This window comes from Lepidochelys kempii, chromosome 1 (genome assembly GCF_965140265.1).
Source record: "Lepidochelys kempii isolate rLepKem1 chromosome 1, rLepKem1.hap2, whole genome shotgun sequence".
NCBI lineage: Eukaryota > Metazoa > Chordata > Testudines > Cheloniidae > Lepidochelys > Lepidochelys kempii.
Window position 1 is genome coordinate 331759643 of NC_133256.1, and position 14870 is coordinate 331774512.

A 14870-nucleotide genomic window follows, 5' to 3' on the forward strand; every position below is an offset into this window, starting at 1 on the left:
CCAACTCTGTCCACATATCTACTCAAGGGACACCATCATAGGACCTAATCACATCAGCCACACCATAAGAGGCTCGGTCACCTGCACATCTACCAATGTGATATATGCCATCATATGCCAACAATGCCCCTCTGCCATGTACATTGGTCAAACTGGCCAATCTCTATGCAAAAGAATAAATGGACACAAATCAGACATCAAGAATTATAACATTCAAAAACCAGTCAGAGAACACTTCAACCTCCCTGGTCACTCAATTTCAGACCTGAAAGTCGCAGTTCTCCCACAAAAAAACTTCAAAAACAGACTCCAAGGAGAAACTGCAGAATTGGAATTAATTTTCAAACTGGACACCATTAAATTAGGCTTGAATAAAGACTGGGAGTGGATGGGTCATTACGCAAAGTAAAAACTATTTCTCCATGCTAATTTTTCCCCTACTGTTACTCACACCTTCTTGTCAACTGTTTGAAATGGGCCATCCTGATTACCATTACAAAAGGGTTTTTTTCTCCTGCTGATAATAGCGCTTAATTAATTGGTCTCATTACAGTTGGTATGGGAACACCCATTTTTTCATGTTCTCTGTGTATATATATCGTCCTACTGTATTTTCCACTCCATGCATCCGATGAAGTGGGTTTTAGGCCACGAAAGCTTATGCCCAAATGAATTTGTTAGTTTCTAAGGTGCCACAAGTCCTCCTCATTTCATTTTTTTTTTTTTTTGCTGATACAAGACTAACACGGCTGCTACTCTAGAACCTTTATTTTTCTTGGCATGCGAGCACTATTCAGTCTTTGAAGAAATATTGCATTTTTATTAGTTTTGGAATGAAGCTTCTTTTTGGGGGAGCTGTTGTAGTCAGCAGGAGAATTTGCTCCTTAATCTTTCTATCTAGAGTTTATTCCAGTATTGTCAACCCCAACTGTTTAAAAATCATGAGTCAAGCCCCACAAAATCAGGAGATTTAAAAAATAAAATATTGGGGGTTCTTTTTATTTTTCATCTAGCTTTGGAGCCTTTAGGGTACAGTCAGTTCAGGCTCTTCTCCATGTCAAGAAGGCTAGAAGTTTACTTTAATAAGTGAAAGCTGAAATTCTTACATAATCTCTGGCCTCTAGAAGCTTTAATTAAATCACCAAAAATCATTAGACTCACCATAAAAATCACAGGAACTGACAACACTGCAATTCTTGAGGTGGTGTTGCTGTTTGGGAGATTCCTGAATTAGGGGAATACCCATGTGCTATTTGACCACCTCTGTTCAAAGACCAGCACATATAATGTAAATAAAACAAGCTGCAATAAGAATAAGACTCTGGGCTACATTCACAAAGTGACTTAAATGCCTAACTGCCCTTTGGCCCTTACATTTCTACCTTTGGGCACACGTACTGCTGCCTCCTTCTAGCCCTCTGAACATCTATCTCCCTTCTAAACTCCAGAGCAAGCCAAAAAGCAGGGTAAAACAGATGGAGAAGCACCTATCTTGCCTGTGAGGCCCAACCTGGTAAATGTGCTCAGAGAATGTCTAACACCCAATACACGTCCTCCTCCAATGTGGGAGGGCTAGATGCAGGCCACAGTTGGGTGGAGGGGCATTTGAGTAGCCACAAGAAAATGCAGCCAGTGCCACAGGTCAGCATAAGAAGAGCATGTGTATGTGTGTGAGAGAGAGAAAGAAAAAACCTGTTGGGAACCAGGATTTGGTGTGGAGAAAGTCAGAACTAGTGGCGGGAGCTGAGGAGCCAGGAAATAAAGACAGGGGTCAGAGCCAGTGTCAGGATCAAGAGCCAAAAGAGTTAAGCTGAGGGTTAAACCGGGCTGAGAATCAGGAGTCAAGATGAGGGTTAGAGAGAGACAGAGTCAGGAATCAGGCCTAGGGTCAATATCAGATATCAGGGTCCGTGTTGCGGTTCTGGGGGCTGATTGGCAGAAAGAATCCAAATCAGAACCAAGATCAATACCAAGAGTTCAGATGCAGGACAGTCATGGTTGCTAGCCAGGAATCCACATTGTTGCCTGGACACTTCTAGGTACACCCCATGGGCTTATCTAGGATCAAGGAGCCAATCAGGGATAACTAAGCCCACTGTCAGCCAGATCACTCAAGGTGGAACTTTCTGTGGTGTTCAGTCTCTGCAGATTGAGTCACAGGGAGCAGCCAGGATATAGCTGCTGCTGGGTGGCAGCATGGAGATGTTGGTTGCTTGGGAGCCCTCCAGGCCTGGGTTGAATTCCCATCAATCCTTACAGGTAGCTGATCAGGAATGAGGGACGGGTTATCTGTGCAGGGGGTTAGGTAGTAGGTCAAATTCAGGGGTGAAGGTGAGGAATATCTGGGGTAGCCAGATGGGGTGGGGCAGGGAAGGGGAACCTCAGTTCTGGAGAGAGAGAGAGTCTGGAGAGAGAGAGAGAGAGCTGGGACAGGTCTAGGGAGTGGGCTTGGATGCCTGGGGACAGAAGGGGGAAGGGATCATGTGCTGGGAAGGCTGGAGAGTTGGATGTACTAATAATGATCAATAGCAGTGTAGTGCTGCAGCACAGGCCAGATCTCACCATCTGCAAGGAAATATCTGCATCATCTGACCTCCCTGCAGTTTTATAGGGGTCTCAGACTGGGCCTGCATAGGGCACGACAACTTCAACCCAGACACTACGTACCACCTGTGTGACATCCTTCAGGAGGACCTAGCCACTGCTACCCACAGGAGTCACGCAGTCCCAGTCCCATAAAGGTAAGCACTGCTGTTGCCTTAGTGGGGACTGGGTCACTGCTCAGACCACCGGAATCAGTGACTCAAGCACTTCAAGGGTACCTGATCACTTTCTGGTCACTTTCCTACAGTCAGCCATGCAGGTTAATACAATACACTCAGTTCCCTGCAGAGCCACCCGCCTGGAGGAGAACCATGACAGAATTCTACCAAAACACATACTTCCCTTCAGTTCAGAGCGGTCAATGACACATACGTGAACCTCAGGAAGCCACAACAGGGTGCCCAGATGTGTATGAACAGACACAGGGATTATGCAATGAACATGATGGCAGCATGCAATGTCAGAATGGAATTTCTAGATGTCATAGCCAAATACCTTGCATGCTGTTCATTTGGTCTCAGGCACCAAGGAGAGTTTCCCTATGGGTGTCTGTTAGGTCTATGACACTGTCGCTCTTTACAGAGCACGGTGTGTATGCCTTCGAGTTATCTGATGACTGCGGAGTCTGATGCATGTGTGACAGTTCCATCTACCCACACCCTAGCAATGCCCTGAATCCCAGCCATAGATTCTTTCCTCCTCTGACGCCGGTCACCACAAAGCTTGAGCCAGTTGGCCTCGCAACGCCTCGCTCCATCGACAAGCTGACCCTGCCAACCATCCACAGAGATTCCAAAGGATATTAAGTCATCCTTGCAGGAATTCCAAAATCTGTACTGTGGACTGTCTCTCTTTTTAGACCCTTTGTGAGCTTCAGAGTACCGCGCACTCTTCACTATCTTGTAATCCAGCATCCGCTTGACACGTCCAAGCCAACTGAGACTTTTCTTACTAATCAATATTCCCATGAATGACATACCAGCACAATTTAAAACACTTCCATATTTGTCATTCTGTCATTTGTCATTCAAAATTATTTGAATAAGATGGCAAGATAATCTTATTCAAATAATTTTACGCAAGCATCTGATTTAAAATCTGTTTAGTCTTTTGGTATGTTAGCCATAAGTTGTCCATGTTTCTGAGCCATATAGAAGAGTGGATAAAACACATATAATAAATATGTTTTTTTCACTTTAGTTAACAATTTGTTATTGTTCCAAGCTCTGTCTTGCACAAGACCAGAGTTCCTGGCTGCTTGGCCAATTCTACAGTCAAGTTAAGCATCAAGATCTACGTTGCTGGTAACAGTAGAGCCAAGGTAGCAAAAGTGGTCAACAACATCCAGACAAATGCCATCAAAGGTGATATCTTGAGCTGGTTCTGAAGAGCCTTGGTGCATGATAACAGTCCTCTTCAAGCTTATTGCTAGCCCAAAGATTTTGTATGAGTCAGATAACTTGGTCATAAGATGTTGTAAAGTGTTAACATTGTGAGCCACAAGGAGTGCATCATCTGTAAACAATAGGTCCCGTATGATGATCTCCTTCACCTTCACCTTAACTCTGAACCTTGCAATATCTTTAAACAAACCTCCATCATGTCTAGTGCTAAGACACATCCTCTCAAACATCGTGGAACACATGTTGAAGCAGGAATGAGAAATAAATATTAAACAATGTAGGAGCCAGTATCCAACCCTGCTTTACTCAATTGTTGATGTTAAATGAGTCAGACCCTTGGTTTTCCTATATTACAGTTGCCTTCATGCCATTTTGTAAGGATTTCACAAGGTTTAGCAATATAGGTGGACAACCAGGCTTCTTCAAAACAACATAAAGTCCTGATGACTAACTCTATCAAAGGCTTTTATTAAATCTATAAAAGCCATGTACAGTGGAATACACTTCTCTCTGCACTTTTCTTGCAATCGTCTTACAGAGAAGACCCTGTCTATGGTGGACCTTCCTTAGAGAAAGCCACACTGGTAAGGTAAGACATGGGGAACTCACCTCCCCCACGCATCACCAATCACGCCACATGCATCAACCACACAAGCCCAATCCACAGCATGTTCTGGCTGCAATACTGGACTGCGCTACTGGACACTACCACCTTAACACACTGCCACCCTACCATGGGGACAGATGCCTTAATCCTAATGTATATGTGCCCCTGTTAGGAGGGCAGTGTGGCCCAATGACCAGAGTCAATACATTAGCCCCAGTTAGCAGGGAAGTAAGACCCAGCAGCCAAAGTCACTAGATTTACGTGATTCAGCAGGGCAGTAAGGCCTAACGGCCAAAGTCCATAGATTCGCCTCTGTTAGCGGGGTAGTAAGGCATAGTGGCCAATACATCCACATCTGTTAGCAGGGCAGTAAGGCATAGTGGCCTCAGTTGGGGAAGGGGGCCGCCATGCACAAAATGGGGGTGGTGGCATCCCGGGGAAGCTCCAGCCCCTGATAGTGGCAAGAACGCATGCCACTGAGTCAGCGGGGAGGAGGGGTTTGACCAAAACACACTGACTCAAAGTTCCGGTTCACTAGCTGGGCTACGATCTAATTCCCTTGTGCTGTTTCCTACCATGGTTCACGCTGCTGCGGTCTGGGCATCTTCTCTGTCTCTGGGTTCCCTGGTCTGCACTGTCCCCAGCAACTCTGGACTCTGCAGGGCCTCTGTGGGTAACCTGGCATCTGCATGGGTTGCGGCATCTCTGGTTCCCACGGCCTGATCCTTGGCTGGAGCCTGTGGCGTCCATCCTTCCTCTCCAGCGGTCAGCCCCCCCACTAAGCTAAGCTGCTCCCTTTTATACTAGTGCATTTGAAGTATTCCCAGTAGAGTTGAGGGGGTGTGGCTGTCTCAGCCCACAATATAGGGTTAACCCTTCCCCATCCAATGCGGGGTGAGTGGGCCCCATCACAGACCCTTAGAGGTGACAGAGGATCCTCCTTCCAGCCCTGGCGCCTCACTCATAGGAAACCCAACAACTGAGGTTTAAGAGCGATACAGTTGTGTCCACAAACACACTCAGTTAGTGATAGAGAGAACCTTTGGCATCTTGAAGATGCAGTGGAGGGATTTCCCTCTGTCCAGTGTGGGGCCACTAAAGTACAGCCCCATGAAGGTCATTAGGCTACTCCTAGTATGTTGTATCCTGCATGAAATAACCACTTTACCTGAGGGACTAGACATAGCTGGAAGGGGTGAGGAGGAGATAAGGCTGAAGAGAAGGAAGCAGAGGAGGAGAGACGGTTGAAGAGACAGGAACTTCCAGGCGTCCATCCACTGTTGCACGGGGAAGGAGAATCCACAAATGACTTTGAGCAGGGGGTTGGACTAGACAACCTACTGAGATCCCCTCCAACCCTGATATTCTATGATTCTAGGACTTCTTCAAAGGCATTCTAAAGCACAGCAGGTACCTGCTTACGTCAAGGGTGGTTAATGATGAAGGAAAATAGATTCCAAAGTATGTGCATATTACGATGTGTCAGAGGTAGGAAGAAAAAGAAAAGGTGCTCAAAATCAGTGCTGCCATAACATAATGGTTTGGCAAAAATAGAAAGTCAATGTATCAATTTGGAACTATTCTGTGGATTTTACGGTATTCCTGGCCCTGCTGCTGCTACACAGAGGAATTAGGTGGCTAACTGCCACTTTTGGTGCCTAAATTCAAATAGAGATTCTCAAAGCACCCATTCAGCTGCCACTTATCCCTGTGGGCACCCAAATTTCCTAGGCACCTAAGTGTGTTATGATAAAGTGACCTATGTGCCTACATGTCTTCTGCTTGGCATGGTCTGATTGATTGGGTATGGACTGGAAAGCAGACCCGAGCTCTGCCACTGGCTCTGTGTAACACACAATGAGACTGGAGGAAGTCACCTGATCTGCTTACTCACTTTGTTCCCACATGCAAGTCTATGAATGAAAAATGCTTGCTAAATGTTATGATAAACTTCCTTGTGCTTTGGTAGCTATTGAAAATTTAACAGGCTGCACTGACAGTAATTCTCTTGAATATTACTAGGATGCAGCCAGTTCTGTTCTTTCCCAGGCCATGCCTCCAAATTATCTGCTTTATTAGCTTCTCCTCAGTCCCTTCCACCAACAGAATTTAGTTCAATAAAAGATAGTACCGCTCATATCAGGTCTCTTACATATCCTGGGGCCAGCATGGCTACTACAACACAGCACCTTATAAACATCATGACAGATTAAAGCCATAAGGTTTTCCGTTCCCTTATACTTTGCCATTTCTGGATGCATTTATCTCGAAGCAGGTCTGGAAACTGCAGTTTGCAAAAATTTTCTGTAAAAAACATCTGAACAATTCATGTGGCTTGGAAAAGGAATTCTGTATTCCACACACTTCTTGCTGATTTATTCTTTTTATATGTCATAATTCATATGATCTTGATTCTCCTTTGTAGCAAATAATTTGTGTTCAATTCCCATTTCGAGCAGGACTTAAAATCTTTGTGTATTAACAGTGTATTTTGTCACTTTCTGATGTGGAGTGAGAATTGTGGATGTTATTACAGATTTAACTTTTTAGGATTAGCAGCCAATGTTTTTTCAAAATCCTCTGTGAATCCAGAAAATCCTCAGTTTAATTAATTTGTTCATGTTCTCGTAATGAATTTGATCATGGGATTCATTAAATCATGCTGCCACTACTTCTTTATTTCCAAACAGACTCAAGAGCTGAAAAATCAGAAATAATTTTAATAATTTATTATAATAGTTTTATAAATTGTAAGAATAGTTAATAGAGGCTTGCTATGGGGGTAGCACAATAGTCCAGGAACAGGGTACCAGAAGGGGAGTCATTTCTCTCTTTTTCTATTGGAGTTGGCCAGAATCCCATTGGAAGGTGGGGAGGGAATATTGTCTCTGTGTGTTCCTAGTGCTGTCATGGGTGATAGATCCCTAGTAGTGGATAGTACAGCACTAGGGCATGTCTCCATCTCATCTTTATACCAGAGTTAGCCAGGTGTGGAGGAGGCAATATGCTGCACGTGCTTCCAGGGTGCTGCTAGAATCACACTGATGTGTGCTGTCTGGGAGATGCCAGGAGGAATACAGGCAAGGCATCGAGATTCCTCTTGGGGAATGCGGGTGCTAATCTGTCTGAGGGACCCTAGGGCAAAGCAAGCCCTATATAACACTGAAAATGTGGGAAAATGGCGGAATTGCAAACACCTTGGGAGGGGGTGCCCATGTAGGGTTCGGAATGGTAGCTTCACTAGGTAGGTGTTGGGTACAGCATCACAGCTGGGCTAAATTCAACCCTACTGTAAGCCCACTAAAGTCAATGTGGAGGATGAATTAAGGCCGGCAAAATTCCTATGTGTATAGATTTATGCATTCAATGGGGAAAAAAAAGCCAAAGTGGATATTTTAAATATTTATTAGTCAGACTGGGGTAACAGCCTTTATACAGCACAATTTGCATAAGTTCTCAAGATACATCCTGTATACAACCACAAAACCATAACATGGATTTATACATAAAGTGGAAACCGAGACAGATTTACAAGCATTTTCTGTATACAGTTCTCATACTGCTTTTGTCTCAATTTATACAATTTTTAGAACAAGTTTGTTTTGTTTTGCTGAGAGAATTCAGAAGCAAAATAAATAAAACAAAACAAAACAAAATTAACAAACCACCATCAATGCATGCAACATTCATTGAAGAAACATTACATTTCTCCAAGGACTACTCTTCTTGTTGTTTGGGTTTTTTTAAGGTATTTTTGTAGATTTTTTTTAAACATTGGATACGCTGTACACATAGTCTGCTAGCATGACAGCACACACGCTAGTCAGCTATCGCTGAGCACCTGAGCACGTCACTGAACATCTATACAAGATACAGTCAAATAATACTCACATTCACATGCTTGGACACCAGATGGAATTCATAATTCAAACTTGATTTGTTATACAAAAATGTATACTTATTTACAGGGTAACAAATTAAGAAAACTGCTTTCTCTCAAATCACGTAGTCTGAGTTATGGAGATATATATATATATATATATATAATATATATTATAATTTTGAGCTCATCAGTATATCTATTAATCTTCTTTTAAAAAAGGATAAACCAGAAAACGTCAAAATGCATCTTATGATTTAAAAAGAGAGTATCCAGATTTTGCTTATTCTTTCTACTTTCTTACCAAAGGCAACTAGCAATTCAAAAAGAAGGCCCAATCCTTCAGCCCGGGTGCAACCAGGAATGCAGGATTGGGCCCCAAATGTGATGTAGGTGGATACTTACACTGAACTACCTCTCTGTTCCATTATTACTTCAAGTTTCAGTTACACAGATGCAATTTTTCTCTTATACATATATGTATGTACATATCTAGATAGATACTTAGTGGAATCTGGGATACAGACACTGTAGCAATGAAAATAAAGTACTTAAAAATATTGTCAGTTATGATTCAAATAATAAGATTAAAAAAATACTATTAACATCTTTATGATATTTCCATGAAACTAAATACTAATTAAATCATTTCTATAGGGTACACTAGCTTCTTCTTCCCCAGCAGTCCTCCTCCTCCTCATTCCTAGAGTCAGAATCAATATCAGCTGGTTACCAGCTACAGTATCCCCCACAATCTAACCATTGGAACACCTATGTATCCAGAAAATTAACTCTATCAATTCCTAGGTCTTGATCCAAAACCACACTGAAGTGAATGGAAAGATTACCATTGACTTCGATAGGCGTTGGATCAGGCCCTTATTACTTCCGCTGAGATATGATGTAAAAAACGTGGGTAATAATAAAGCAGCAGCACTCATATTTCCCCTGGATACTATCCCTTTAAAGTGTAATGATAATGTACTAGCTTAACAGTCATCATAGAAACTCTCATGTTCAGTGTGAACTAGGAAAAAAGAAAATGGTTTGTTGCTCATTGTATGCATAATAGTAATGACCACATTAGAAATCCCTGTTATTTGTAAACACATACACTGTGCTTTTTCTTGTAATTCAGCTTGTTTCCACTGTACAAGGCCTTGAACAAAGAAGCAACTTCAATCTCTGTTGACTCAGCAGACGTATGAATAAAACAAATTAAAATGCTTCTGCCATTGCCTAGCCACAATATGCATCTTCAAAGAAACGTGTGAATTCACTAATAATCAATCATTTAGAGAGGATAAGATCTGCTGCCACATCTAAGGACTTTCAGCTAATACTTTCATACTAATAGTCCTTGTTTGGTGGGTTGTTGTTTTTTTTTTAAATGTCACAAGAAGGATTTTTTTTCCTGACTTCATTCACCCAAAAAAGAAAAATGCATTCAAACACGAAACAGTGTTGCATAGAATGATTCCAGTACAACCTAGAGATCTGATCAAAAAAGGAACTTGGCACACTTTGGAAGCATCTTGCGAACTCTGAATTGATGGTAATCTCACAAAAGGGAAAGTGTATGGACCCAGCTCTGTCACTATCTCTTTGCACAGGAGAACAACTATGAAATTAAAAGAGTCCTCTCACTACTGCTGTTGGTCACGCCATTGCTAATAGTGACCAGTTTTCCTGACAGCCACTACCCTTTGTATTTCTCTGTGGGATTCCAACAGACAAGTCACACTTGAATTTCAATATATAAAGATGCATGAATTAAACCCATTTCAGAGAGCTAATTCCAAAGTAACTGTGGCTTTCCTGGACAACCCCAGCCACACCAAACAAGCAATCCCGTTTCATAAAAATACCAGAAACATTTGTGAATGCATGTAAAAGCAAAGTATGCCAGCCCACTTTCATCAATTAAGAATAATGATTATAGGCTTCCTAGTAAGCCATCCAGTCAGTGCTAGCACCTGCTGGAAATCTCCATAGCAACCATCAGCATGACTCGCGGTCTTCATAATAAATCTGAGCAAGAACAAAATTACCAGCAGTTTGCACAAAATTGCACATCTCACTGCTTTTACTTCATGCAGTAATTGAAATTGGACATTTCAGAAAAGAAAGGACTTACTGTAGACATCAGGCATTTAAAATAACTCAACAAAGGAGCAATACTTACATGAAAGATTTTTTTTTTAAAAAAATCCCACTTAGGGATTTTTGGTTTGGTTGGGGATTTTGGTTTTTAAGAATCTTACTCTCCATATAAATCACAATATTTAGGATATTTTATATGATCACCAACAGACTGTGATTACATAAGATCGAAGTTGGGTAAAACACTGACAAAAGCACAACACTAAAAGTCAAAGCACACGCCATGCTGCCACTGACAGTGCTGTTGTGTCTTTATGATAACTTATGGCATTTTGGTAGGAATGCATTGTGTTGCAAGTAAAATGTGGTACACCAAAGCCTTAACTTGGACTTACTTGTCTTTCTTTGGTTTGTGTATCCCTAACATTTTCCCGTTGCTCTATATTGCACTCATTTCCCATGGTGTTATTTTTAATTTTGAATAAATAAATGGAAAAAAATATGTAGAAAAGTGTCATCAAGTTAAACAACTGCAATAGCTCTTTCAGAGTCAATCTGGTTTCTCATCTATCCCTATTTTATTTAAAGCATATAATTCTTATCCCAAGGAATAATTTGAATTGACCATGTAAGTCATGTTTTTACCCTAGTAAAAAAAAACAACATGGGTACTTAAAATGGTGTATGAAAAGTTCCTGTTGGGTAAACACAGTAAACACTTGCCAGCATTTTACATTTGGTCACTTTCTTTTTAAATACAAAAAAGCAATGGTCTTTCAGGGTAATCCCCTGCCAAATCGCTTCAAAATATGAAGGTATAAAATATGAAGCCATTTTTGAACGGTAAGGGAATTAATCCCATGCCAATTTATTTTAAATATTTCTACAATTTTAAGAATGATGAAAGTACTTTCCTTTTTCTTTTAATCTGAGTTAGAAGAAAATTATCACACCCAGTTTAAGATCCCCTATGCAAAGTTTCAGTCAAAAGGAAATTGTTACCGCTGAGTTATAAACACCTGAAAATAGAACTTTTATTGTGGAATCTCCGACACAACCTTAAGCTATAGTGTTGCCAGTGACCTTCATTTAATTACATATTTCATAACTGTCAAGCCACATTTGAATGGACTAGTTTCAGTCATTCACCTGAGATTCTCAAAGGAAATTCTTGACACGCATTAATGTTTCAATCCCCAGATGGTAAACATTTTGTTATTCCTTCTCGTTAGCTGTCAAGAAGGAGTGTGTGTGTTGCTGAGGTTGTTGTTGATCCAGAGCTCCACAAACAGCAGGGTAGCATTAGCACAATGGGTCTAATGTTTCAGAGTACATACTATATATTTTAAACTTTTACTGCCTTTAAACAGTCTAAGGGTAAGGCTGATGGTTGGAGACAAAAAGGGAATAGTTGAAATTATAGCATTGATCTCAATGCTTAAACTGTAAAGAGACAAACCCATTTTTGTAAACCGCTGACCCAAAGGGAAGGATGAATTGCAGTTTCATTCGCACAGAAAACATTCTCTCCCACCCCCATCCTTATTTAGTGCAATTTCCATTTGATCCTTTCTCTTTCCAACCACCCTCCAAAAACAAAAAATAGCCACGGGTGTGCTTTTATTCTTTACATTCCAGGACCGAGACCTACACCCATTGTTAATGCATGGAAACAAAAATGAAATAATTTTGATCTGATTCTCTATATAGTGTAACTTCTTTACATAAAGGGAAAAAAAACCCATGTAAAATAATGTTCCCACCACTACAAACAGCCTGCAGTTTGTGTCCTGTGGCATAATCTCACAACAACAAATTATCAGAGATTTTAAGGTGCAGAGGAACAAGTTTTACACTTCTGATAAGTGAGATTTGAAAAACCAGTCATCCTAGGTGCTTTTGCATAAAATGATCTCCTTCTGGTTGCACAGAAAAGCAGATTGCTCTCTCAGACACATTACTTCCAGCCGCAGCCAAACTCTGCATTAACAGCTGCCTTCAAGCCTTCATTATTTCTTTCTGAGTTACTCTCCTGACAGCCACAAAGAGTCCAACGTCAAGGAGCCCTCATATTCATCTTCTTTTCAAACTTCCTCGCTTTTAGTTCTGGGCTCACTTTTTTTCTTTGCTATCTTTTACAGCAAAACAAGTTGACTAGCCCTCATTTAAGTGTGCTATGTAGCCCAGAGCTCACTCTTCCCTACTTGGTATTCTGAAAGCCTAGCTAAACACAATATTAAACTATAGTCTTGGAGTAATGCCATTTACAGCAGACGCTGCAAGGTTTAGTGCCCTAAGCAGACTTGTCTGCTCAATGTGTTTGTGTAGAGCTGACCATCAGTTTGTGCCAGTTTACTATTCTTTTCCTTAGATCCACTTTGTCAAGCCAGATATAAGCTTCACCAATCAGTGTCTTTTTCATAAACTTCCCTCCATTGGAGACAAGCAGAATCTGGGAAGAAAAAAAAACATGGTTAAAATTGTCTTATTTGCTTAATTACACATACCACTTGCTGGTGTACAATAAAGATTCAGAAATGTTGACATCTAGGTTTGCACCTGTAGAACAGTAAGGAAACATCAACGCACAGCCTACTACACAAGGATATTACCCCATTTGAGAGGAAATGCAGTGAACGCAGAGCTTCTCCCCTATTCCACTTCCTTGTTCTGTGATCTACTGGCTAGAGCAGATGAATGGAATTCAGCAGTCCTGGAGTCTATCCTCAGTTCAAACGCAAAATGTGGCCAATTTTTTGACAATGGCCTATAATTTTGGGAGCCCAGTTTTAGACATCTAGGTGTGTGCATTTGGGACTTAATCTCTATGTACCTTTGTGATGTTGCACCCCCATAATGCTTTATGGAAATATGCTTATGAATGTAAATATAACATAACTGGAATATGTTTTATGCTACATATGCCATATAACATATCTCCGGAAAGGTTATGATCTACTGAATATATTCATCCCATTTGTAGGCATGTATCATTTTTGTACTCGAAGTTATGAATATTGGCTGTGTACTTGCTTGATTTTAAATAGCCTTAGTGAAGCATTTGGTTAGCTTCTTGAGAAAGGAATGTGCAAATTAAGTGCCCAGTCAAGAAACACTTAATGAACAATGGATCTTGGAAGACTCCAATCCACATAAGAAGTCTTCCTGGAAACATTCAAGATAGAATGTGGTCAATGGCTGCTGCCTGTAAAAACTGAGTCATGCATGGACATGTGACTTGCCCATGTGACTCCAAAACTCCATCTTGGAGTTGGACTTTGCATAGGAGAGAGGAGGCAGTCTCCACCCACGAGAGAAAGTCTATTTAAGCCCCTGGGAGACCCCTCCATTTTGTCTTCGGCTGGCTCAAGAGGTAGCCTCTCCACCCCTGAAGGTTACCTAAAAGAGACTGGAACAAAGGACAGTAGCCACAAGGATGGGAGTGATTGCTGGACCCAGACTAGAAGGAGGTTAGTCTGTAAAAAAAGCTTACTGGAACACCTCTAAGGGTGAGGTTTCATCTGTAATCACTTTCTTACTGTATTAGGCATAGGCTTGCATGTTTTATTTTATTTTTCTTGGTAATTCACTTTGTTCTGTCTGGTATTACTTGGAACCACTTAAATCCTACTTCCTGTATTTAATAAAATCAATTTTTACTTATTAATTAACCTAGAGTATGTATTAATACCTGGGGTGGGGGGGCAAGCAGCTGTGCATATCTCTCTATCAGTGTTATAGAGGGAAAAAAATTTATGAGTTTACCCTGTATAAGCTTCATAGAGGGTAAAACGGATTTATTTGGGGTTTGGACCCCATTGGGAGTTGGGCATCTGAGTGTTAAAGACAGGAACACTTCTTAGGCTGCTTTCAGTTAAGCCTGCAGTTTGTGGGATGTGCTTCAGACCTAGGTCTGTGTTTGTAACCAGGAAGCGTGTCTGGCACAACCAGGCAGGGTTCCAGAGTCCCAAGCTGGCAGGGAAAGCAGGGGCAGAAGTAGTCTTGGCACATCAGCTGGCAGTCCCAAGGGGGTTTCTGTGATCCAACCCATCACAACCTTATTTTCCTCATGTGTAAAATGGGTACAATAATACTTCATAAAGGTGTTGAGAGGCTGTCTTCATGAGTGTCAGTCATGCATTTTTAAAGTCTCAGGTGAAAGGCACTATATAAATATTATACACAGGAAAACTATGTCAAAACAACACGATGAACGTTGCAAAATCAAGCACTCAAAAGTTAAGAAATGCCAGAATTAAGGTTGCTTGTCCCA

At 41.3% G+C, this 14870-nt stretch overlaps 1 protein-coding gene across 5 annotated transcripts in view; it reads right to left on the reverse strand.

The window, feature by feature from the left end:
• Positions 1–8728: 8728 nt before the first annotated feature.
• PCLO (piccolo presynaptic cytomatrix protein) overlaps positions 8729–14870 on the reverse strand; it is a 514363-nt gene continuing 508221 nt past the window's right edge. For all 5 annotated transcript variants that reach the window (XM_073328639.1, XM_073328637.1, XM_073328638.1 and 2 more), the window contains one exon: positions 8729–13049. In XM_073328639.1, coding sequence (XP_073184740.1) covers positions 12909–13049 — 141 coding nt within the window. In that variant the 3' untranslated portion in view covers positions 8729–12908. The remainder of the gene's footprint in view (positions 13050–14870) is intronic.